At 43.9% G+C, this 23,568-nt stretch overlaps 1 protein-coding gene across 3 annotated transcripts in view; it reads right to left on the bottom strand.

Moving 5' to 3' along the window:
- The window catches only part of ncapd3 (non-SMC condensin II complex, subunit D3), a 269,184-nt gene that overhangs the window by 123,083 nt on the left and 122,533 nt on the right, over positions 1 to 23,568 (bottom strand). For all 3 annotated transcript variants that reach the window (XM_059956769.1, XM_059956770.1, XM_059956771.1), the window contains 3 exons: positions 22,222 to 22,295; positions 15,995 to 16,129; positions 1,377 to 1,597 (listed from right to left, as the gene is read on the bottom strand). In XM_059956769.1, coding sequence (XP_059812752.1) covers positions 1,377 to 1,597; positions 15,995 to 16,129; positions 22,222 to 22,295 — 430 coding nt within the window. The remainder of the gene's footprint in view (positions 1 to 1,376; positions 1,598 to 15,994; positions 16,130 to 22,221; positions 22,296 to 23,568) is intronic.

Genomic DNA, 23,568 nt, shown 5'->3' with positions numbered 1-23,568 from the left:
TCTTACATTTTTTCTGTCATTTATTCTTTGGGGTTCTTCCGTTTCAAGGATGTCTGCCGAGAGTGAAAATTTCAGGTTGTATATTGTATACATTTTCTGATTTTAAATGGAACCATTGAAATTGGAGCACCTTGAGGAAACCCATGCAGTCACAGGGAGAACATACCAACTCCTTACAGACGGTACAGGAAATGAACCCCAATCTTACGCTGGCGCTGTAAAGCATTGTGCTAACTCCTACACTACCATGCAGCATTTAGGATTTCTGAGAATCTGGAGTCCGTGCATCAGAGCACACAGAAACCCTACATAAACAGTAGCACATCCACGCAGTTGGTTAGGCATCTCTGGAGGACTCCACAGTTCCCACATGGCCTTACCAGTCATTTCAGCATCCACACACTCACACAGCAAAAGCAAATTACACTTGAGACTGACAGAGTACCCAAGAAGAAAATAAATGGTTGAACAATTAAATTTGATTTCTTGATTGAAATGGTTATCTTTCAAAATAAAACATAGATTAAACAGTCCTAATAAATGTCTTGGCCGAAATGTCTGTTCTTTATTTCTTTCCAAAGATGCTGCCTGACCTATGGACTCAATTTCAAAGACTTTACATTATTTAGTGAGTATTATTTACTGTATTTATTATTATGTCTTTTTTTTTGTATTTGCAGTTTGTCTTCTTTTACAGAGATTCAGCACTCTTGCAACTTCAAATAAATTATTAAAAAAACCAGAACGTAAACACACTGTGAAATCAAATCAGACAGAGGTAGTGAATCAAGCACAAGATGCGTTATTTAGCAACATTTTACTCTCGATGCCTCTTTTCAGTTTCATTAATTTCAACAGAATGTTTTTAGTACCATTAAGATTTAGACTTTACAATAGCATACACTGTAGAAGATTCCTACATATGCAACTAGTGAATCCTCTGAATAGTCTAATTTTCTCCAAAAAAAAGTTCAAATTATGAAGAGAAAAAGTGCCAACATACCATGTTACAATTAACTTCTGCAGTTGCCTGATCTGCTGGGAACACTCCAGCTATTCATTTATATCAAACTAAGCTTAGAACAATAAAAACTTTCAAAAATTAACATTTTGCAAGGTTCTGGGAACTAATGAATAGCTCTCACAAACCACCTGAAAATAGATGAGTAGCAAAAAGCCTCCTTCCATGCTATGGAATTTATTAATTTTTATCCTAGCAAAATAAAGTTAGCAATAAGTAAATAAATGTCATTTGCAAACTGATACATACACCTTTATGCAGATTTTAAAAAAAAATACTACATCATTTCATTTTCTTTTACACTTGTGTAGGACAGAATGGCAATAAAGAATCTTCAATCCCAAGACATACTTACCAAAGCTCCTGATACTCAAGTGCAAGAAGTGCTAAAACATCCCAGGCCAGTCTTTGGTACTTGTCTTCATCACTGAACTGCCTGTAGTTCTTGATTTGCTGTATTATCACTTGATTCAAATACTCCAGTGCTTTTTCCTGGACAGAATTCTCAGAATCAATTACAACTGGGATAACTCCATTGATCCAAGCCATCTGCAGCATTGCATTACTGGGTTGAGCCTGTAAGAAACATACAATCGAACTTTTAGGATGCAATCCCAAATCCTATAAATGTGAACAATGAATTCCAAACTAGATAACAAGACAATTGGCAGTAATCTTGAACCACAAAGTTCTATTTTTATCTAAGATCAAATGATACTATCCATAAACTTAGTGAATGCCACACCACAGGCCCATTCCTCCAACTCTGGCATGTCTCTTATTACGATAATTAATACGTTTAACTACTTTGAAAGAAATGACACAGAAAAAAACATAGAAAACCTACAGCACAATACAGGCCCTTTGTTCCACAAAGTTGTACTGAACATGTCCCTACCTTAGAAATTACTAGGCTTACCTATAGCCCTCTATTCTACTGAGTTCCATGTACCTATCCAAAAGTCTCTCAAAAGACCCTAAAGCGGCCTGTGAGTGAGTGAGTGGGCCAGTGAAGGAGTGGAGCCCTGAGACTTTGACGAGAAAAGGTAAAGGACAAGCTTGCTCCCAGTTAGGCTTTACAATGCCTCCTGAGACGGTGATGTGCCTCTTATGTGAAATGTGGCAGTCTTAGGGGATCTCCCCTCTCCCACAGTCACATCTGCCAGAAGTGCATGCAGCTGGGCGATCTGGAAGACCGTGTAAGGAATCTGGAGCAGCAGCTGGATGACCATCGACTCATAAGAGAGAATGAGGCAGTTATAGATGAGAGCTACAAGTAGGGAGTCACACTTAGGCTGCCGGAAGCAGGTCGCTGGGTGACAGTCAGAGGGGGAAAGCGAAGGTGAGTAGACAGGTAGTGCAGAGCACCCCTATTGCCATTCCCCTGAATAATAAGTTTACCGTCCTGGATACTGTTGGCGGGAACATCCGACCAGGTGTGAGCCACTGTGACAGGGCCCTCCGGCACTATGACCCTGTGGTGCAGAAGGATGGGATGGAGAAGAGGAGAGCTGTCATCACTGGGGACTCTGTAGTCAGGGGAGCAGACAGGAGATTTTGTGGACATGAGGACACCTGCATGGTTTACACAAAATACACTGCAGATGCTGTGGTCAAATCAACATGTACAAACAAGCTGGAGGAACTCAGCAGGTCGGGCAGCATCTGTTGAAATGAGCAGTCAACGTTTTGGGCCGAGACCCTTTGTCAGGACTGAAGGAGGGGGCAGGGGCCCTAAAAAAAAAAGGTGCAGGGAGGATGGAAGGTGCCAGGTGAAAAACCAATCAGATGAAAGATCAAAGGGTGGGAGAGAGGAAGCAGGGAGGGGATAGGATGTCCAATCCTTATACACTTCAATTCCCCATCAAGAAGGCCTCAAAGCCCTCTGCTACTTACTTGACAATAAACCTCACCAGTTCCCCACCACCACCACACTCCTCCGGTTGGCAGAACTGGTACTCACACTTAATAACTTCTCTTTCGGCTCTTCCCACTTTCTACAGACCCTTGCCCTCAGCTACCACCTCACTAGCCTCCGGATCCAGCATATTATCCTCCGCAACTTCCACCACCTTCAACAGGACCCCACCACTAAGCACATCTTTCCATCTCTACCCCTCTGCTTTTCGCAGGGATCGCTCCCTCCGCAACTGCCTGGTCTACACGTCCCTCTCCACAGATCTCCCACCTGGTACTTACCCCTGCAAGCACCTCCTCTCTTACCACCATTCAGGGCCCCAAACCGTCCTTCCAGGTGAGGCAACACTTCACTTGTGAGTCTGTTGGGGGTCATCTATTGCATCCGGTACTCTTGGTTGTGGCCTCCTCTACATCGGCAAGACCCGATGCAGATTGGGGGACCGCTTTGTCGAGCACCTCCGCTCCGTCCGCCACAACAGACAGGATCTCCTGGTTGCCACCCACTTCAACTCTGCTTCACATTCCCATTCGGATATGTCCATACATGGCCTCCTCTACTGCCATGATGAAGCCAAACTCAGTTTGGAGGAGCAACACCTCATATACCGCCTGGGTAGTCTTCAGCCCCTTGGTATGAACATCGAATTCTCCAAATTCTGGTAATTCCCTCCCTCTCCCTTCCCCCATCTCACTTTCACTCTGCCTCCTCTTCCAGCTGCCTATCACCTCTCTCATGATTCTGCCTTCTACTACCCATAGTGCTTTCCCCTTACATTCCTTCTTCATCTCTCCTGCCTATCTCCTCCCCCACCCCTTGATCTTTCCTCTGATTGGTTTTTCACCCTCCCCCCATCTTCTTTATAGGGCCCCTGCCCCCTCCTTCTTCAGTCCTGATGAAGGGTTTTGGCCCGAAACGTTGATTGCTCTTTTCAACGGATGCTGCCCGACCTGCGGAGTTCCTCCAGCTTGTTTGTACGTGTTGAATTCACCCGCATGGTTTGTTGCCTCCTGGATGCCAGGGTCCAGGATGTCTCTGACCAGGTGCACGACATCCTGGTGTGAGAGGGAAAGCAACCAGAAGTCATGATACCCTATCTACCTGTGAGGCAATTTTCAGGGATGTATGGACATGTACCCACAGATCTCTCTGCTCCTCCACACTATCAAGTATCCTGCCATTGACTTTGTACTCTGCCTTGGAGTTTGTCCTTCCAAAGTGTACCACCTCACACTTCTCCGGGTTGAACTCCATCTACCACTGCTCAGCCCACCTCTGCATCCTATCAATGTCTCTCTGCAATCTTTGACAATCCTCTACAATATCTACAACACCACCGACCTCTGTGTCATTTGCAAACTTGCCAACCCACCCTTCTACCCCAACATCCAGGTCGTTAATAAAAATCACGAAAAGTAGAGGTCCCAGAACAGATCCTTGTGGGACACCACTAGTCACAACACTCCATTACCTTGGCTCCTAAATTCAATTCCACGATTGATGAAGGCCAATACACCATACGCCTTCTTAACAGGAGTTAAGAATGACATACTTTATATTTACAAAAGATTTCCAAAAACTAATTCCTCCTCCTTCAACCCTTTACCTCTTCCACCTCTCTCCTCCTAGTTTCTCACTTCATCTCCCTCCCCCACCATTATTCTGGCTTCTTCCCTTTTCCTTTCCAGTCCTGATGAAGGGTCTGAGCCTGAACCGTCGACTGTTTACTCCACTCCATAGATGCTTCCTGACCTGCTGTGTTGCTCCCAAACTAACTTAAAAAAAAACAACTCTCTCGGGTTCCGGTGACATCATCGTCCAGAATGGCAGCTTAAGTCAATAGCTCCTCCGGAAAAATGCATATTTTGCCCCGTTAATCCATCAAATATATGATCTTTCGAAAATATCTGAATAGATAAGAGGGGTCAAGAATACAGAAAAAGAATGGAGATAAAAAAAAGCATCACTGCGGATCCTGTGGACGAGAGGGCTGCAGTCAGCGGCTCTCCTACCTGAACACGTGGTGGCAAGACTGACGATGGGCCTCGTTCAGGCGAAGCAGCAAATATGATAAAAATTATAGAAGAGATACTGGGATTCCAGAAAGATATAAAACAGCAACTAAATAATATCAAGTGAGAGCTTGCTAACGTCTATCAAAAAATAGTGGTGGCAGAAACATGTATTGAAAAGGTGATCGCGTGCAAAACATGGAACAGATACTAAGTAAGATGATAAAAATATTAAATCAACAAGAAAGTAAACCAATTGACCTGGAGAGAAGATCATGGCAGAAAAATATCAGGATATACAATGTTCCCGAAGGAGCGGGGGGTTTGTGTATGACGGATTTGTATGAAAGTTGCTATGGGACGCGCTGGAGCTTCCCTCGACTATGAAGCTTGAGATTGAGAGGGTGCATTGTGCGCTCGCCCCGCAGCCTACCGGAGACAGAGAAGATAAGCCACGCTCAATAGTAATTAGATTCCTTCGATACAATACCAAGGCAGAGATTCTACGAAGGGCCTGGGGTAAGAAGAGGGTGTCTTTGGACAGTAAATTAATATATTTCGATCAAGATTACCCTCCCGGTGGTCCTGCAGAGACGTAAAGAATACTCTGAAGTAAAGCGAATATTAAAGCAAGAAAAGATTAGATTTCAAACTCCATACCCTGGTAAACTGTGGATGTTTTATGAAGATGGGATCCAACTGTATCAGACAGTGGAAGAGGCAACTACAGACATGAAGGTCAGAGGGTTGCCCGTCAGCGGGATCAAATCGAGGGAAAGCCTGGCTGAGCAATTATCCTGCTTTGCTTGGGAAATACTGAGAGAATCGAGAAAGCAGTGGACGGGAGGAGGGCGAGAGAAATATATCAGGAAGAGACTGGGAGCTTTCCAAAGACAGCCCTCACCCACTCCAGAAGAGCCATAAGGTTTGGCTAACTTTAACAGTGTTGAGAAGCTAAATGGAAGCAAAAGCAGACAGTGATATACCTATCTCGAGAACTACTTATTATGTGTATTTTATATTACTCAATTATTCTTTTTTATTCATTCATTCACTCCTTTTCCCCACCTAAATGAGAATATGTATATGGGAGGAATACACAGGGAAATCTTTTCTGCGTAATGGATATAGATTTGTTCACTTACTTTTATGGGTACTGCAACGGGGGCCCTCAACTCACAGGTAGGAGGGGCTATCCCTCACAGCTAGACGTTTCCTTTAGCTCAACCCAGGGTCATCTACTAGAGACCTCAGTCTTGGAATCACACCTTCATTGCCTTTTTAAAAAATTATTATTCGCGTTTCTTGGTTCTTAATTGTTCAGGGAGTAGATCAATTAAGCTTTATTTCACTAATTTCAATGATATATTGACAGATAAATACAGATAAATAGATAAGGACAAAGTAAAATTAATTTCTTATAATGTCAATGGGCTGTTAAATCCAATCAAACGTAGTAGAATTCTATGCAAAATGAAAAAAGAACAAGCCCATGTAGTATATTTACAGGAAACTTACTTAAGTGATAATAAGCATGGAAAAGAGAATGGGCTTTACTAATCTGTTTTTCTCTTCATATAAATCAGGACATTGGAGAGGAGTTGCTATTCTTATATCAAACAAGCTAAATTTTCAAAAAGTATTCGAAATGGGAGATAAGGAGGGCAGATATATTCTGGTAAGGGGGAATATAGATGGAAATTCAGTTACTCTATTGAATATATACGCACCCCCAGGAAGTGATATTGGTTTCTTTCAGAAAATTACTAATATTATGGTAACGGAAACAGAATGTCTCCTGATATGTGGGGGAGACTTAAATTTACAATTACAACCTAAGTTAGACTCTTCCAATACAAAACCTATGAAACAAAATCCTTACATAAGAAAGTTAATACACTTTTTGAGGATGTTGGTCTACTTGATATATGAAGAAACCTATTCCCCAACAGAAGGGATTACACCAGGGGTGGGCAAACTTCTTGACTTGTGGGCGACAAAGGGTTCTAAAATTTGACAGGGGGGCCGGACCAGGAGCAGATGGACGGAGTGTTTTGGTAATACACCTCATAAGAGAAAATAAAATATCATGGGATATGTAGAAAACGTGTGCTTTAATTTCAATTGAAAATGAACAAATGCATTACAACAAAATATCTGTCTTTGAAGTCCCATGGTATTTAGCTATTTATTGAAATGACTTTTAAAACACTGAAAATTAAATGAATAAAATACAGCTTTTTTAATAGTAACAGTTATTATTTTAAAGCACTGAAAATTCTGTTATCCTTCAAGATGTTATCATCATCACTCTCCTCCTGACTGTCTTTATTTCAAAAACGGTAGGAGATGCAGGTCTACTTGTCCTGCTCCTTCTTATTCAATTGTCCCCTGTGCCAAAACTCAACAACGACCAGCACAAAGACAGAACAGTGAGAGCGCGCCAGTGTGCGGAGCGCGTTATTTGATCTGGAGCGCATTTTTTATTTTGAGAACGTACGTGCACCTGCACACTACTCATGTCCATCACTTAACAGAAATGACATGTAACATGTAAGGCTTATTGAAAAAAATATTTTCAAATGATTTTTTACATAACACAACGAAGAAACTTATTTTTAATTTCAGTGGGAACAGTGTTGTTGGTCTCCCTTTTTAGCCAGCGCATCAAAGTCTGGATTTAGTTTTGTTGTGGTGATTCTCAGGATGGATCTGAGGTGTTGGTCAGTTAACTTGGATCGGTGGCTGGCTTTGTTGATGTTCATGACGCTGAACGTCTGTTCACACAAATAGGTCGAGCCAAAGAGTAAAGCGCAAATGTGGAGTAATACGCTGCACCTCAACAAAGGTCAATGTGTAGCGGTGTGCTGCATGCAGCGCTAAAATTACGACACGGAGTCGGTAACTGCAGTCGAAGAAATAAACTTTATTCGAAATCCCCAGCCTCACTTTTAAGCCTCCCTCAACCTGCCCCCCGTGGCGCAGAGGCTCCAAAGCTCTGTGCTCGCAAATCCCCGCAGGCCATCTCCCTTAGCCGGAACGCTGGCTAATTGTGAGCCGGTTCGGATGTGCCAGGAAATGGGTCGCCACCAATGTATATAGAGTGCGTCATCTATTGGGAAAACGCCAGAATTGCGGGGAAAAAACGTTAACAAGGTTTATTAATATAATTTCATCAAGTTCTGCGGGCCGGATTAAAAAGCTTAACGGGCCGCATATGGCCCGCAAGCCGTAGTTTGCCCATGCCTGGATTACACTCAGTATTCTGCCGCCCATTCTGTATATACAAGAATAGACTATTTCATAACATTTGGAAAAGACAAAGACAAAATAAACACCTGTGGAATTTGGACAATAGATGTAAGTGACCATGCACCTATATATTTATCTGTTGATTTTGACCTACAACCAAAGAATACTATTTGGAAACTAAATTCATATCTACTCAATGATCCCTACTTTAATGAACAAATTAAAAAAGAAATTGGTCTTTACTTCGAATTCAATGATGATTGAGAGGTTTCACCTCCCATTCTATGGGATACTCTGAAGGCTGTTTCAAGAGGGAAAATTATAGCAATATATTCATATAAGAAAAAAACAAGGAATAAAACAGAGGAATTACAAAATAGGCTGAAGGAACTAGAAAAAAAACACAAATGGAATTCAGCATTGGAGGAAATTTAAAAAATTAGGAATGAAATTAATAGTTTGGCTACCAAAGAAATCAGGAAAAATTTAATGTTTCTGAAACAGAGACATTATGAAAGTGGATCTAAGTCTATGAAAATACTGGCACGGAAACTGAAAAAAGACAGCAGAAAATACAATTCATAGAATTAGGAATCCAGGAACAAAAATGATTTTAAAAAATTAGCTAATTGAAATTCAAGAAGCTTCTAAAGAGTTTTACAAAACTCTATATTCCAAAGTTCCAGGGGGAAGCATAACCCAAATTGACACCTTCCTGAATTCTCTAGAGTTACCCACTTTAAGCGAAGAACAAAATAGAATGATGACTGCTGACATAACTGAAGTTGAACTAAAAGCTGCAATTAGTAGGCTTAAGTTAAGCAAGTCACCAGGATCAGATGGGTATATAGCAGAGTGGTACAAAGAATTTTAAAATGAGTTAATTCCTGTCTTACTCCCCACACTGAACTGGGCTCTAAAAAGGTGCAAATGCCACCCAGCTGGAAGGAAGCGATAATCTCAGCTATACCGAAAGAAGGCAAGGATAGAATGGAATGTGAATCATTTAGACCAATATCCGTTCTTAATGTAGATTATAGATTATTTAACTTCATCATGGCCAAACGAATAGAAGAGTTTCTACCCATACTGATACATAACGATCAGACAGGTTTTATAAAACAACGCCAAACACAAGACAATATACAAAGGGCACTTCACATTATGGATCATATGCAAAAAAATAAAATCGAAGCAATAGTGATAAAGTGTGGACGCTGAAAAGGCATTTGATTTGGTTAATTGGAATTTTCTTTACAGAGTTTTACATAGATTTGGTTTTCATGACACAATTATTAAAACTATACAGACACTATATGACAACCCTACTGCTAGGATTAAAATCAATGGATATTTATCAAATAGTCTTACCCTAGAAAGGGGCACGAGACAGGGTTGTGCATGGTCACCACTACTCTTTGCGTTATATCTGGAACCATTAGCTCAATACATCAGACAAAATGAAGGTATCGGGGAATTACTATTAAAGGGACAGAGCATAAATTGGCTTGTTACACAGATGACATTTTGATCTATCTCGGGCAACCAACATACTCTTTACTTAAATTGATGCAATCCTTTGAACAATATGGTCAATTATCAGGATACAAGAACAACATAGATAAAACCCAATTAATTTCATATAACTATAGCCCACCAAGAGAAATTGAAAGTAGATAGCTCTGAGCATGGCAAACAGGTTCTTTCAAATATTTGGGCATCATTATGCCAAAAGATTTGGCAAAATTATCAGAATACAATTATCAGCCTATATATAAAAAATTAAGGAAGATATAACAAGATGGAACCTAATTCTTTTGTTTAGTTTCAGTTCAAGGATTGAATCTATTAAAATGAATATACTGCACAGACTATTATATCTCTTTCAAACCTTACCAATAGAGATTAATCAAAATCAATTCAATGAATGGAACAAAATGTTATGAAGATGTATTTGGCAAGGTAAAAGGCCTAGAGTTCATCTCAAAACTTTGCAATTAACCAAGGAAAAGGGGGGATGGGGCCTACCTTCTCTTAGAGATTTTAATTTTGCAGCACAGTTGAGAGCTGTGATATGTTGGTGCAACCCATCATATGACGCTAAATCGAAAAACATTGAGGAACGGGTACTTCCCATCCCCATTCAGGCAATTTTAGCTGAGAACAACCTACAAAGGTACATAAATACTATTGATAACCTATGGGTGAAATGGACTCTTAAGGTAAGGAAAACTATTATAAAAGAATATAAACTAGAGGGAGATATTGCAATTCTTAAATGGTGTGCATATGACTTGGATTTTATGCCGAATAAACTGGATGCTAGATTTAAGGACTGGACAGCTAAAGGAATAACAATTCTTTGCAATATAATGAAAGAAGGAACACTGTTCAGTTTTGAAATGCTTAAAGAGAAACACTTATTAGAAAAACAAGATTTTTACTGGTATTTACAGATGCGACAATATGCTAATAGGACAGTTAAAAATGTAACCAAGGCAAGTACATGTTTGATAGAGCTATTTAGAAAAGCATATAATTCAGATAACGGTAGTAAAATCATTTCAAATGTGTAGTGTATAAGGGTTTGTCAAATCTTAAAACACATTCCACTTCATACATTAAAACAAAATGGGAGAAGGAAGGAGGGATAATATCGGAGGAAGAATGGACAATAATATGGAGGTATCAATGGAAGTGTACCAGTTCACAGAAATGGAGGGAGTTCAGATGGAAAAACTTGATAAGATATTTTATTACACCCTCTCAGAAATCCCATTATGATAGTAACCTCCCTGTTTGCTGGAGAAATTGTGGAAATCAAAATGCAAACCATTATCATATTTTCTGGGAATGCATTATCAAAGACGATTGGAGTGGGATACATAATGCCCTATAAGACATCTTTAAATGTGAAATACCCTTAGAAAGTAAGACCATATATTTTGGGTATATACCTCGAGAATGGTTGAAAAGTGATAAATATTTAATGAATATAGTGTTGGTGGCTGGTAAGAAGATAACAGCATCTGTTAATCCTAAGTTGGAACAATTTGATTCATACTGGGAAAAATGTTTTAACTACATAATGCCTCATTGGCCTGATTGTATTCTCACAAATCAATTAATATGTTGTAAAAAAAAATCACTCCCTACTTGTACATAGTTTTCTCCTTTCGCTTGTTCTTTCTTTCCTCTCTTATCTTTCGGTGTATACCTCAGGTAAATATTATGTGGAGATTTGTGGCATATATGACTATATGATATGTATGTACAATATCTGAAATACATCTTATGGAAATATTTGTTCAACTTGTGGCGACCCATTTCCTGGCACATCCGAACCGGCTCACAATTAGCCAGCGTTCCGGCTAAGGAAGATAGCCTACGGGGGTTTGTGAGCACAGAGCTTTGGAGCCTCTGTGCCACGGGGAGCAGGTTGAGGGAGGCTTAAAAGCAAGGCTGGGTATTTCGAATAAAGTTTTTCTTCGACTGCACTTACCGACTCCGTGTCGTAATTTTAGCGCTGCATGTAGCACACTGCTACAATTGGTGACCCCGATGGTCCAAACGATTTTTGGACCAGAAATGACCGACGCCGCCTCTGTTCATGCGGTTTCGTTGAAACTGCTGGGTTTCTGGACACAGCGACCGAACCTATGGTTCCAGCAAGCTGAAGCCCAATTCCATGTTTGGCAGATCACCTCAGAAGCCACCCGCTACTACTACGTGTTGAGCTCCCTCGACCAGGACACAGCGGCCCAGGTCACGGAGTTCGTACAGTCGCCCCCGGCAGACGGCAAGTAAACGGAATTCAAAGCCCTGCTCCTCAGGACTTTCGGACTCTCACGGCGCGAGCGGGCTGCCCGTTTACTGCACCTGGATGGCTTGGGAGACAAACCTCCATCGGCTTTAATGAATGAAATGTTGTCTCTGGCCGACGGACACACACCCTGCTTCATGTTTGAGCAGGCATTCCTGGAGCAGCTGCCCAAGGACATCCGCCTGCTGCTGTCCGACGCGGATTTCAGTGACCCCGGAAGGTGGCAGCCCAGGCGGACTTGCTATGGAACGCCAAAAAGGTGAGCGGGGCGTCCATCGCACAGATCACCCAGCCACGCTCCCAGCAGCAAACCAGTCCAGGCCTGGCCGCAGAGCACGCCAACCCCAGGGGCAGGGGTGGGGGGCCCAACGAACACTGGTGCTTCTACCACCAGCGGTGGGGCGCAGAAGCCCGCCGTTGTTGCCCGCCCTGCAAGTTCCCGGGAAACGCCAGGGCCAGCCGCCGCTGATGGCTACGGTGGCTGGCCATCGGGATAGCCTCCTGTATGTGTGGGACAGAAGGTCGGGACGCCGGTTTTTGGTCGACACTGGTGCCGAGACCAGCGTTTTACCTCCGACGAGTTACGACACCCGCAGCAGGGCACCGGGTCCCCCCCAAGGGCCGTGAACGGCAGCACAGTAAGGACCTATGACACCCGTCAGGTGCAGCTACAGTTCGGCTCCAGCCAGTTCACGTGGGACTTCACACTGGCCGCCAAAGCCCAACCGCTTCTGGGTGCGGATTTTTTGCGGGCTAACAGCCTACTGGTCGACCTGCCCAGGAAGAGACTGGTACACGCCGAGACCTTTCAGACGTTCTCCCTGGGTGCAGCCCAGTTACCAGCCCCTCACTTTGGCTCCATCACGCTGTCCGACAACGACTTCACCAGGGTCCTGGCGGATTTCCCATCGGTTCTGGCACCGCAGTTCACAGCGGCCATGCCCGCCACGGCGTACAGCACCACATCCTGACACAAGGACCACCCCTCCACGCCCGCGCTCGGCGGCTTCCCCCGGACAAGCTCCGACTGGCGAAGGAGGAGTTCAAGAGGATAGAGGAATTGGGGATCATCCGGCGGTCCGATAGCCCATGGGCCTCCCCCCTGCACATGGTGCCCAACACGACAGGAGGCTGGAGACTGTGCGGCGACTACCGCAGGCTGAACGAGGCTACCACACCGGACCGCTACCCTGTGTCGCACATTCAGGACTTTGCAGCAAACCTGCACGGTGCATGGATCTGCTCCAAGGTAGACCTCATCCGAGGGTACCATCAAACCCTGATGCATCCTGACGACATCCCCAGAACGGCTCTCATCACCCCGTTTGGCCTTTTCGAGTTCCTCCGCATGCCGTTCGGCCTGAAGAATGCCGCACAGACGTTCCAGCGGTTAATGGACGCGGTGGGACGGGACCTGGACTTCGTGTTCATCTATTTGGACGACATCCTCATAGCCAGCAGCGGTCGTCAGGAGCATCTGTCCCACCCCTGTCAACTCTGCGCCCGACTGAGTGAGTACGGTCTAACAATCAACCCCGCCAAATGCCAGTTCAGACACGATACCATTGACTTCCTGGGCCACAGGATTACTAAAGACGGGGCAACCCCTCTGCCCGCTAAGGTAGATGCGGTCCGCCACTTCCCCCGACCCACCACGATCAAAGGCCTTCAGGAATTCGTAGGTATGGTCAATTTCTACCACCGTTTCCTCCCTTCGGCTGCCAGGATCATGAGCCCTCTGTTCGCCCTGCTGTCCGGTCCGGGCAAGGACATTACCTGGGACGAGGAGTCCGCCGCCGCTTTCGTTCAAACGAAGGAAGCCTTGGCGAACGCCGCGATGCGACTGCACCCCAGAATGGACGCCCCTACCGCCCTCACAGTGGACGCATCTAACACGGCAGTCAGTGGAGTACTGGAGCAACTCATCGCAGGTTGCTGGCAACCCCTGGCGTTTTTCAGCAAACACCTGCGGCCACCCGAGCTCAAGTACAGTGCTTTCGACCGGGAACTGTTGGCGCTCTACCTGGCAATCCGGCATTTCAGGTACTTCTTAGAAGGTAGGCCCTTCACCACGTTCACGGACCACAAACCGCTTACCTTTGCGTTTACGAAAGCGTCCGACCCCTGGTCGCCCCGCCAGCAACGCCACCTGTCCTACATCTCTGAATACACGACGGATGTCCGGCACGTCTTGGGTAAGGACAATGTCGTGGCGGATGCGCTCTCTCGCCCTACTGTTCATGCCCTTTCCCAAGGAGTAGACTTTGAGGCACTGGCAGAGGCACAGCAGGCAGATGAGGAGATTCCGAGTTACAGAACCCCAGTCTCCGGTTTGCAGGTCCAGGACCTCCCCATAGGCCCAGGTGAGAGGACCCTACTCTGTGACATCGCCACCGGCCAGCCCCGTCTGGACAACTGTCTGGATGGTTTCCAGCAGGTTCGTTTGGCACGGACTCCGCAAGCAGGTCAGTGAATGGGCCAAAACGTGTATGCACTGCCAGACGGCCAAGGTGCAGCAGCACACCAAAGCCCCATCGCAGCAGTTCCACCCCGCCCACCGGCGTTTAGACCACATTCATGTGGATATCGTGGGCCCCCTGCCAGTGTCGCGAGGAGCGCGGCACCTCCTGATTATCGTGGACCAGTTCACAAGATGGCCGGAGGCGATCCCGCTCACCAACACCACCTCCGAATCTTGCGCCCGGGCACTGATCGCCACCTGGATATCTCGCTTTGGTGTGCCAACCCACATTACCTCCGACAGAGGCGCCCAGTTCACCTCCAGCCTGTGGTCAGCTATGGCCAGGCTTTTGAGGACTCAGCTGCACCACACCACTGCCTACCACCCATAGTCGAACGGGCTAGTGCAGCGTTTCCACCGTCACCTGAAGTCGGTTCTCATGGCCCGCCTGCGAGGAGCTAATTGGGTGGACAAGCTTCCCTGGGTCCTACTTGGCATCCGCACGGCGCACAAAGACGATCTGCACGCCTCGTCAGCCTAGTTGGTGTACGGCGCGCCCCTGGTCGTCCCCGGGGAGTTCATACCAGCCCCAAGGGGGCAAGAGGAAGAACCCGCAGCAGTCCTGGGCAGACTATGCGAGAAGCTCGGTAACCTGGCCCCCATACCCACTTCACAGCATGGGCAGAACCCGACCTGCATACCCAAAGACCTGCAGAACTGTAAGTTTGTGTTTGTACGAAGGGGCGGGCATCGGCCACCGCTACAGCGGCCCTACAAGGGGCCGTTTACAGTGCTCCGGAACAACGGGTTCATGCTGGACGTTCATGCTGGACGTTGGGGGGAGAGAGGAGGTTTTCACGGTGGACCGACTCAAACCGGCCCATGTGGACCTGGCGCAACCGGTCGAGTTTCCGGCACCTCGGCGCAGAGGCCGATCTCCCAACCAGGTTCCGGCCCAGACTGTGGACATTGGGGGGTGTATCGCCGGTTCTGGGGGGGGTTATGTGGCGACCCATTTCCTGGTACATCCGAACCGGCTCACAATTAGCCAGCATTCCGGCTAAGGGAGATAGCCTACGGGGGTTTGCGAGCACAGAGCTTTGGAGCCTCTGCATCACGGGGGGTAGGTTGAGGGAGGCTTAAAAGCAAGGCTGGGTATTTCGAATAAAGTTTTTCTTCGACTGCACTTACCGACTCCGTGTCGTAATTTTAGCGCTGCATGTAGCACACCGCTACAAACTTCAATAAAAAAATAAATTACCAAAAAAACCTCTCTCTTTCAAAGCAATCTACTCTGTTTGCTGCATAAATAATCAGATCCCAAGGCTTACGACAGAGTCATAGAAAAGTACAGCACAGAGGTCCTTCAGCCCATCTTGGCCATGCCAAATCATTTAAACTGCCTACTCCCATTGCCCTGCAATCCCCTACCATCCATGTACCTCTCCAAATTTCTCTTAAACATTGAAATACTTAAAACAACATTTTATATAAAAAAAATACATACCAACAGAAGATCTGTGACGGACTGCAATGTTTGCTTACGGACAGATGGGGCAGGATCTCGACAACGGTCTTGTAATACAGACAGATCCTCTTGGGTGCATAAGACTATGTTCTGTTTCAAAATGCTTACAAGCACCTGTAAATATGTAATACAACTGTAAGCAAATAACACAAATAATTAATCAGCATACCTAAATATCAAGATTTGAAAGACTAAACAAACATTAACCAGTATTCAACATTCAGTTTACTGAATGCAAATGTTGTCTGGTTAAGAGGTCTGAAAAGAACAGCTGTGGTGTCATAAAGGCACCTTATGCCAATCTTCTGAAATATATTTTATCATATGGTAATTTATTTGGTATAAAATTACTTTGTGTGTTGTAGATGAGTATTATGTACTGTGCTATTCACCTTGGACCAGAAGAACATTGTTTCATTTGGTAGTACATGCATAAGGATGAATGACAATAAATTTGAACCTGAACTTGAAAATGCTAATTTGTTTATTTCATGTAAAAATTTGAAAGAATGTACACAATACACGGAAACAAAAAATATTGAAAGGATCTGTCGAAGCAACACACACAAAATGCAGGAGGAACTCAGTAGGCCAGACAGCCTCTGTGGAAAAGAGTACAGTCGACGTTTTGGGCTGAGACCCTTCGGCAGGACTGGGAAAAAGAAAGATGACTCAGAGCAAGAAGGTGGAGGAAGGGGAGGAAGAAACACAAGGTGATATGTGAAACCGGGAGGGTGGAGCGGTAAAGTAAAGAGCTGGGAAGTTGATTGGTGAAAGACATAAAGGGCCGGAGAAGGGGTAATCTGATAGGAAAGGACAGAAGGGCATGGAAGAACAGGGGGAGGAGCACCAGAGGGAGGTGATGGGTGGATAAGGAGATAAGGTGAGAGAGGGGAGGCATCACTGGAAGTTACAGAAATCTACGTGTATGCCATCAGGTTGGAGGCTACCCAGACGGAATATAAGGTGTTGCTCCTCCAACCTGAGTGCGGCCTCAGTGCGACACTGGAGGAGGTCATGGGCTGACACGTTGGAATGGGAATAGAAGTGGAGTTAAAATGGATGGCCACTGGGAGATCCCACTGTTTCTAGAATCAGCTTGAAATGTCAACTGCACTCTTTTCCATAGATGCTGCCTGGCCTGCTGAGATCTTCCAGCATTTTTGTGTGTTGCTTTGATTTCCAGCATCTGCAGATTTTCTCTTGTTTGTGATTGAAATGATCTGTCTTTGGTTTTGCCTTAAAAGAATTCATGAATCATTGACAATATTCATTGGCAAGGAGCAATGAAAGATTAGGATTATTACAACCATGTTTTGCACAGCTGCCCTTAGTTTGGAAGTTTTTAAGAGAGGGAGAGTAAATTAAGAATTATAGGGTGGCTGCACCTCCAACATCTTTAATATCAAAGCCCTAATTACTTTCAAACAGCTCCAGTGGCAGAGGCCATATCATTCCCATATCCAACACCCAAAACAGAGTGCCCAAGACCACCATACAGCAAGAAATTAGGTAGAAGATTTAAAAATGTGCACAAAGTCTCTGAGGGAAAAAATGCAAAAATCTTCATTTACTTTTCAGAATAGCCAGTGCATGACTGTCAAAATTGGAGAAAGTGCATTCCGGAGGGCATTGTAAACACAGCCCATTTATCAGGAGTATGCAGAAGTCCACCATACAGTACGAAGGAATGCACTATTTCCCAAGCTACCCACCCACCTACTATACTACAGACTACATTACAGACCACCCAACAGTCCGTGGGATTTAGAGAAACAAATTTGTAGAGAGATCACAGACTGTTGCAAGAAACACAAGGTTGTTATAATAGATTTTAACTTTCCACACAGTGACTGGGACTCCCATTCTGTAAAAGGACTAGATGGGATAGAGATTGTCAAATGTGTTCAGGAAAGCTTCCTTAATCAGCTTGTATAAGTCCCAACGAGAGAACTGCTATTAGGGAATGAGACAGGGCAGGTGATATATGGGGGAACACTTTGCATCCAATGACCACTATGCCATTAATTTCAAAGTAAATATGCAAAAGGATCAGTCTGGTCCATGGGTTGAGATTCTAAATTGGGGAAAGGCCAATTTTGATGGTATCAGAAAGGATCTGGTAAGTGTGGATTGGGTCAGGCTGTTTGCTGGCAAAGGTGTCCTTGGTAAGTGGGAGGCATTCAAAAGTGAAATTTTCAGAGTACAAAGCTTGTATGTGCCTGTCAGAATAAAAAGTAAAGATAACAGGCTTACAAAACCTTGGTTTACAGGAGATATTAAGGCCCTGATTATGAAAAAAAAGAAAGTGCATAGCTGGTATAGGTAGGTAGGGACAAATGAGGTACTTAAGGAGTATAAGAAACACAAGAGAACACTTAAGAAATAAATCGAGAGGGCTAGAAAAAGGCAAAAGATTACCCCAGCAGACATGGTGAAGGAGAATCCTGAAGGATTCTACAGATATGTTAAGAGCAAAAGAATTTCAAGAGACAAAATTTGTCCGCTGGAAGGTCAAAAGGGTAATTCATGTGTAGAGCTAAAAGAGATGGGGGAGGTCTTAAACGGATTCTTTGCATCTGTTATTAGTCATGAGACAGACACAGAGTCTATAGAAATGAGGCAAAGCAACATCAACTTCATGGCCCTGATACTGATTACAGAGGAGGTGGTGTTTGCTGTTTTGAGGCAAGTTGGGTTGGATAAATTCCCCGGGCCTGACAAGGCGTTCCATTGGATGCTGTGGGAGGCAAGTGCAGAAATTGCAGGGGCCCCAGCAGAGATATTTAAATCATCCTTAGCAACAGATGAGGCACCAGAGGACAGCTAATATTGTTCCGTTCATCAAGAAAGGCTCTTAAAAAACAAAACAGGAAATTATAGGCTGGCGAGCCTGACATAAGTAGCGGGTAAGTTATTGGAAGGTATTCTAAGGGACCGGATATATGAGTACTTGGATAGACATGGACTGATTAGGGATAGTCAGCATGACTTTGTGCCTGGTAGGTCATATCTAACCAATCTTAAGAGTTTTTCAAGGAAGTTACCAGGAAAGCTGATGAAGGCAAGGCATTGAACCCCAATCTTCCAATCAATTAATGGCACTGGAAAGCATTACATAGTTACATAAAAAGAAAAAGGGTGGCTAAAGTAAATGTTGGTCCCCTAGAAGATGAGACTGGGAAATTAATGGTAGGGGACATGGAAATGGCGGAAACGCTGAACAAATATTTTGTATCCGTTCTTACAGTAGAGGACACTCAAAATATCCCAACACTGGATAAACAGGGGGCTCTAGGGGGAGAGAAGCTAACTGCAATTCAAATCACCAAGGAAATGGTACTTGATAAATTAATGGGACTGAAGGTGGATAAACCCCCTGGACCGGATGGCTTGCACCCTAGGGTCTTAAGGGAAGTGGCGGTTGGGATTGTGGATGCATTAGTGATCATTTTTCAAAACTCGCTGGACTCGGCAATGGTCCCAGCAGATTGGAAAAATGCTAATGTAACTCCTTTATTTAAAAAGGGCAATAGACAGAAGGCTGGGAATTATAGGCCAGTTAGCCTAACATCTGTGGTTGGCAAAATGTTGGAATCGATAATTAAGGAAACAGTAACAGGGCATTTGGATAAACATAGCTTAATAGGACAAAGTCAGCATGGCTTTACAAAAGGGAAGTCATGTTTGACAAATTTGTTGGAGTTCTTTGAAGACATAACATATAGGGTAGATAAAGGGGAACCAGTGGATGTGGTGTATTTGGACTTCCAAAAGGCATTTGACAAGGTGCCACACCAAAGATTATTACTTAAAGTAAAAAATCATGGGATTGGGGATAATATTCTGGCATGGGTGGAGGATTGGCTTTCTAACAGAAAACAGAGAGTTGGGATAAATAGTTTATTCTCAGACTGGCAGTTGGTGACTAGTGGTGTTCCGCAGGGGTCGGTGTTGGGACCCCAACTCTTTACAATCTATATTAATGATTTGGAGAAAGGGACTAAGTGCAACGTATCGAAGTTTGCTGATGACACAAAGATGGGAGGGAGTGTAATGAGTGCGGAGGACATTGAAACCCTGCAGGGGGACATAGATAGGCTGAGTGATTGGGCAGACATTTGGCATATGAAATATAATACTGACAAGTGTGAGGTCTTGCACTTTGGCAGGAAAAATAATAGAGCAAGTTATTATCTAAATGGAGAGAAACTGGAAAGTGCTTCTGTGCAAAGGGATCTGGGGGTCCTGGTGCAGGAAACACAAAAAGTTAGTATGCAAGTGCAGCAGGTGGTCAAGAAGGCCAATGGAATGCTGGCTTTTATTGCTAGGGGGATGGAGTATAAGAACAGGGAGGTCTTACTGCAGTTGTACCGGGTATTGGTGAGACCACACCTGGAGTACTGCGTGCAGTTCTGGTGTCCATATTTAAGAAAGGACATACTGACTCTCGAGGCAGTGCAGAGAAGGTTCACTAGGTTAATTCCGGGGATGGGTGGGTTGATGTATGATGAGAGGTTGAGTAGATTGGGACTCTACTCATTGGAGTTCCGAAGAATGAGAGGCGATCTTATTGAAACACATAAGATTGTGAAGGGGCTTGATCGGGTGGATGCGGGGAGAATGTTCCCAATGATGGGTGAAACTAGGACTAGGGGGCATAATCTTAAAATAAGGGGATGCTGTTCCAGGACTGAGATGAGGAGAAATTTCTTCACTCAGAGGGTAGTGGGGCTGTGGAATTTACTGCCCCAGAGAGCTGTGGAAGCTACTACACTCAATAAATTCAAAACGGAGATAGACATTTTCCTGGATAAAAATGGCATTAGGGGATACGGTGAGCGAGCAGGTAAGTGGACATGAGGCTAGGTTTAGATCAGCCATGTGATCTCCTGTTCCAGTTTTCGATAGCCTGGATGGGTCGGAGAGGAATTTTCCAGATTTTTTCTCCTCAATTGGCAAATCGTTTTTTTTCCCCCCAGGTGATCACATGGGTTGGGCGGGATGAATAATAAAATAAAATGGGCGGCATGGTGCCTTGTTGGTTGGCACTGTTGCCTTGTGGGATTTGGTGATAAGTAGAGTTAAGATTGGATCAGCCATGATCTTGTTGAATGGCGGAGCAGGCTTGAGGGGCCGAATGGCCTACTCCTGCACCTATCTCTTATGTTCTTATGTTCACACAGCTACCACTGTAAATATCATGTAATCTTCTCATCCCTCTTAGTTGTTACTATGGAAAAACCAAAAAAGGCTCCAAAGGAAGTCTCAGGGTACAAGTATGGTCCAATGGTGAAATTAAACATCTGCTCTGCTGCCTGTTGCCAAGAAACCTCGCTTAACAGGAATAGAGCCGTGGTGAGGCAGAGTGGTGTGGGGATTGAAAGCAGCAGGTAAAGGAGGGGGTGGTGATTACATAGGAGCGCATTACTGCTTTGATTACATCCAGCTGTTGATAGTTTAGCAGAACATAATGCTTTTTAACCAAAAAAAAAAACACACAGACTGTCTATGTTTGTCACATTAATTGAGAAAGAATATCTTGGGTAGTGGATGGACTGCCAATGAATCAAGCAACTTTATCCCAGAAAGTTCTGAGTCATGTAGTATTGTTGAAGCTAAAGTCACACAATCAAGTGGAGAACATACAAACGAGTTTCTGACTTGTACTTTGTTGAGTGGGGGGAAAAACTGGGGTGTTAAGAAGTGAGTTACTTTCCCTATGATACCCAGCTACTGTAGGTATAATATTTATATGGTGACACTCAAGGTGATGATGATGGGGGTCTGTAGAAATGTCACAGAAGGGAACTACCTGTGTTGTTGGACATTGTCATTACCAGGATCCAATGGCCTACAGTCAAGGGGTTTAAAGGTAGAGATTGAAAGGTATACTGTAGAGATAATGGAGCCAGCAGTTCAAGATTTTGCCTATAGAGATAGTGGTGCCATCTGAGGGTACCAGTGGATTGAAAAGTTGTGTACATGATAGATGGAAATAAACAGCAGGAAACTACAAGCCTGTCAATTTGAAGATGGTGTAATCTTTAATCAAGGAAGAAAGTTTGAACTATATTGTTTTCTCACTCACATCCAATAATCATCTTAACTGACTTTTCCATTCACCATCTAAAACAAGATGAACCCAGATAAGAACAAATAATCAATATATCCATATATACAAATAAATTGTATATCCACACTACCTGAATGGCTGATTTCCTCACAATGGTTCTTTCATCACCAGCCCTCATTCGCAACATTGACATAATTTCTGTCACTGTCCAAGAGAAATGCAGCATAACTTCATTAATAATGAATTACAACTGCTTTAGCTTAACTTGATTGCTCAAGGTTTAGTTTAATTATAAACAAATATACAAGACACTTGATACACAAAACAGTTTGATTAATTGTCACCTATAGGTAACCCCTGCGCTATGGGAGATTTTGTGTATCTGGAATATAGACTATATTGCTATTTTCCATTATGTCAGCATATCATCTGCACATGCATCAAGAAAAGCAAGTTGAAAACATTTTCTTACTCTCTCCCAACTCCCCCCACCACCACAAAAATTGTGCATCTCAAATTTGTTAATTCTGTAAAGGCAAATTTCTGTTACCCAAACAAAATTAATAGAGACACTGTCTGTAATTATTATGGGGTTGGAGCTACCATCTAACCCACTGACTTCCTGTTGGATGCAAGTAGAGGAATCCTTTCAGTTCAATTTCTAACAGCAACACAACAGCAACAATAAAAGCACAAAACAACAAGTCCCTTTCCCACCCTCTCATACTCTCACACACCCAGACAAGCCTCCAACTCCAGCACAGTTCTTGATATCCCAGTGAGGGAAATATCATCCCCAAGTCTGCTCAGTCAACACTGCCCAGCAGAATAAAATTTCACTAAATTCTATAGAAATGGCCCCACTTGCTTTACATCTCCCACCCACTAACTCACACTCTCACAACCACTCAATAGAACCTTTGTTCTTCTCTATCTATCACAGACATTCTTAACCATAGAATCATAATGTATAAGACAGAAATGGGCCTTTTCAGTCAACCTTCTCCATGCCGACGGTGACGCCTATCTACACTAATCCCATTTCCCTGCATTAAAGGTTCAAAATTCAAAGTAAAATTAATATTTCCTACCCTGAGATTCATTTTCTTGCAGGCATTCACAATAAGTACAAAGGAATACACTAGAATCAATGAAAAACAACACACAAAGACTGGCAAACAACCAATGTGCAAATACACAAATAAATAATTAATACCAAGAGCATGAGTGGTAGAGTCCTTACAAGAGAGTCCATAGGTTATGCCAAACTAATGTTGAGGTGTATCCCTGTACTCCTTTCCTATCCAAGTATGTGTCCAAACACCTTTTAGCATTCTCATATCTGCCTCCACTATCTCCTCTAGCAGCTCGCTCCAAATTTTCACCACCTGCTGTGTGGAAAATTTATCCCTCAGATCACCTTTACATTTCTTCCATCTTACATAAAACTTCTCCCCTCTAGGCCTAGGCTCCCTAC

This window comes from Hypanus sabinus, chromosome X2 (genome assembly GCF_030144855.1).
Source record: "Hypanus sabinus isolate sHypSab1 chromosome X2, sHypSab1.hap1, whole genome shotgun sequence".
Classification (NCBI taxonomy): Eukaryota; Metazoa; Chordata; class Chondrichthyes; order Myliobatiformes; family Dasyatidae; genus Hypanus; species Hypanus sabinus.
Note: the sequence above shows the minus strand (reverse complement) of the source record. Positions and strands in the feature narration are given on the sequence as shown.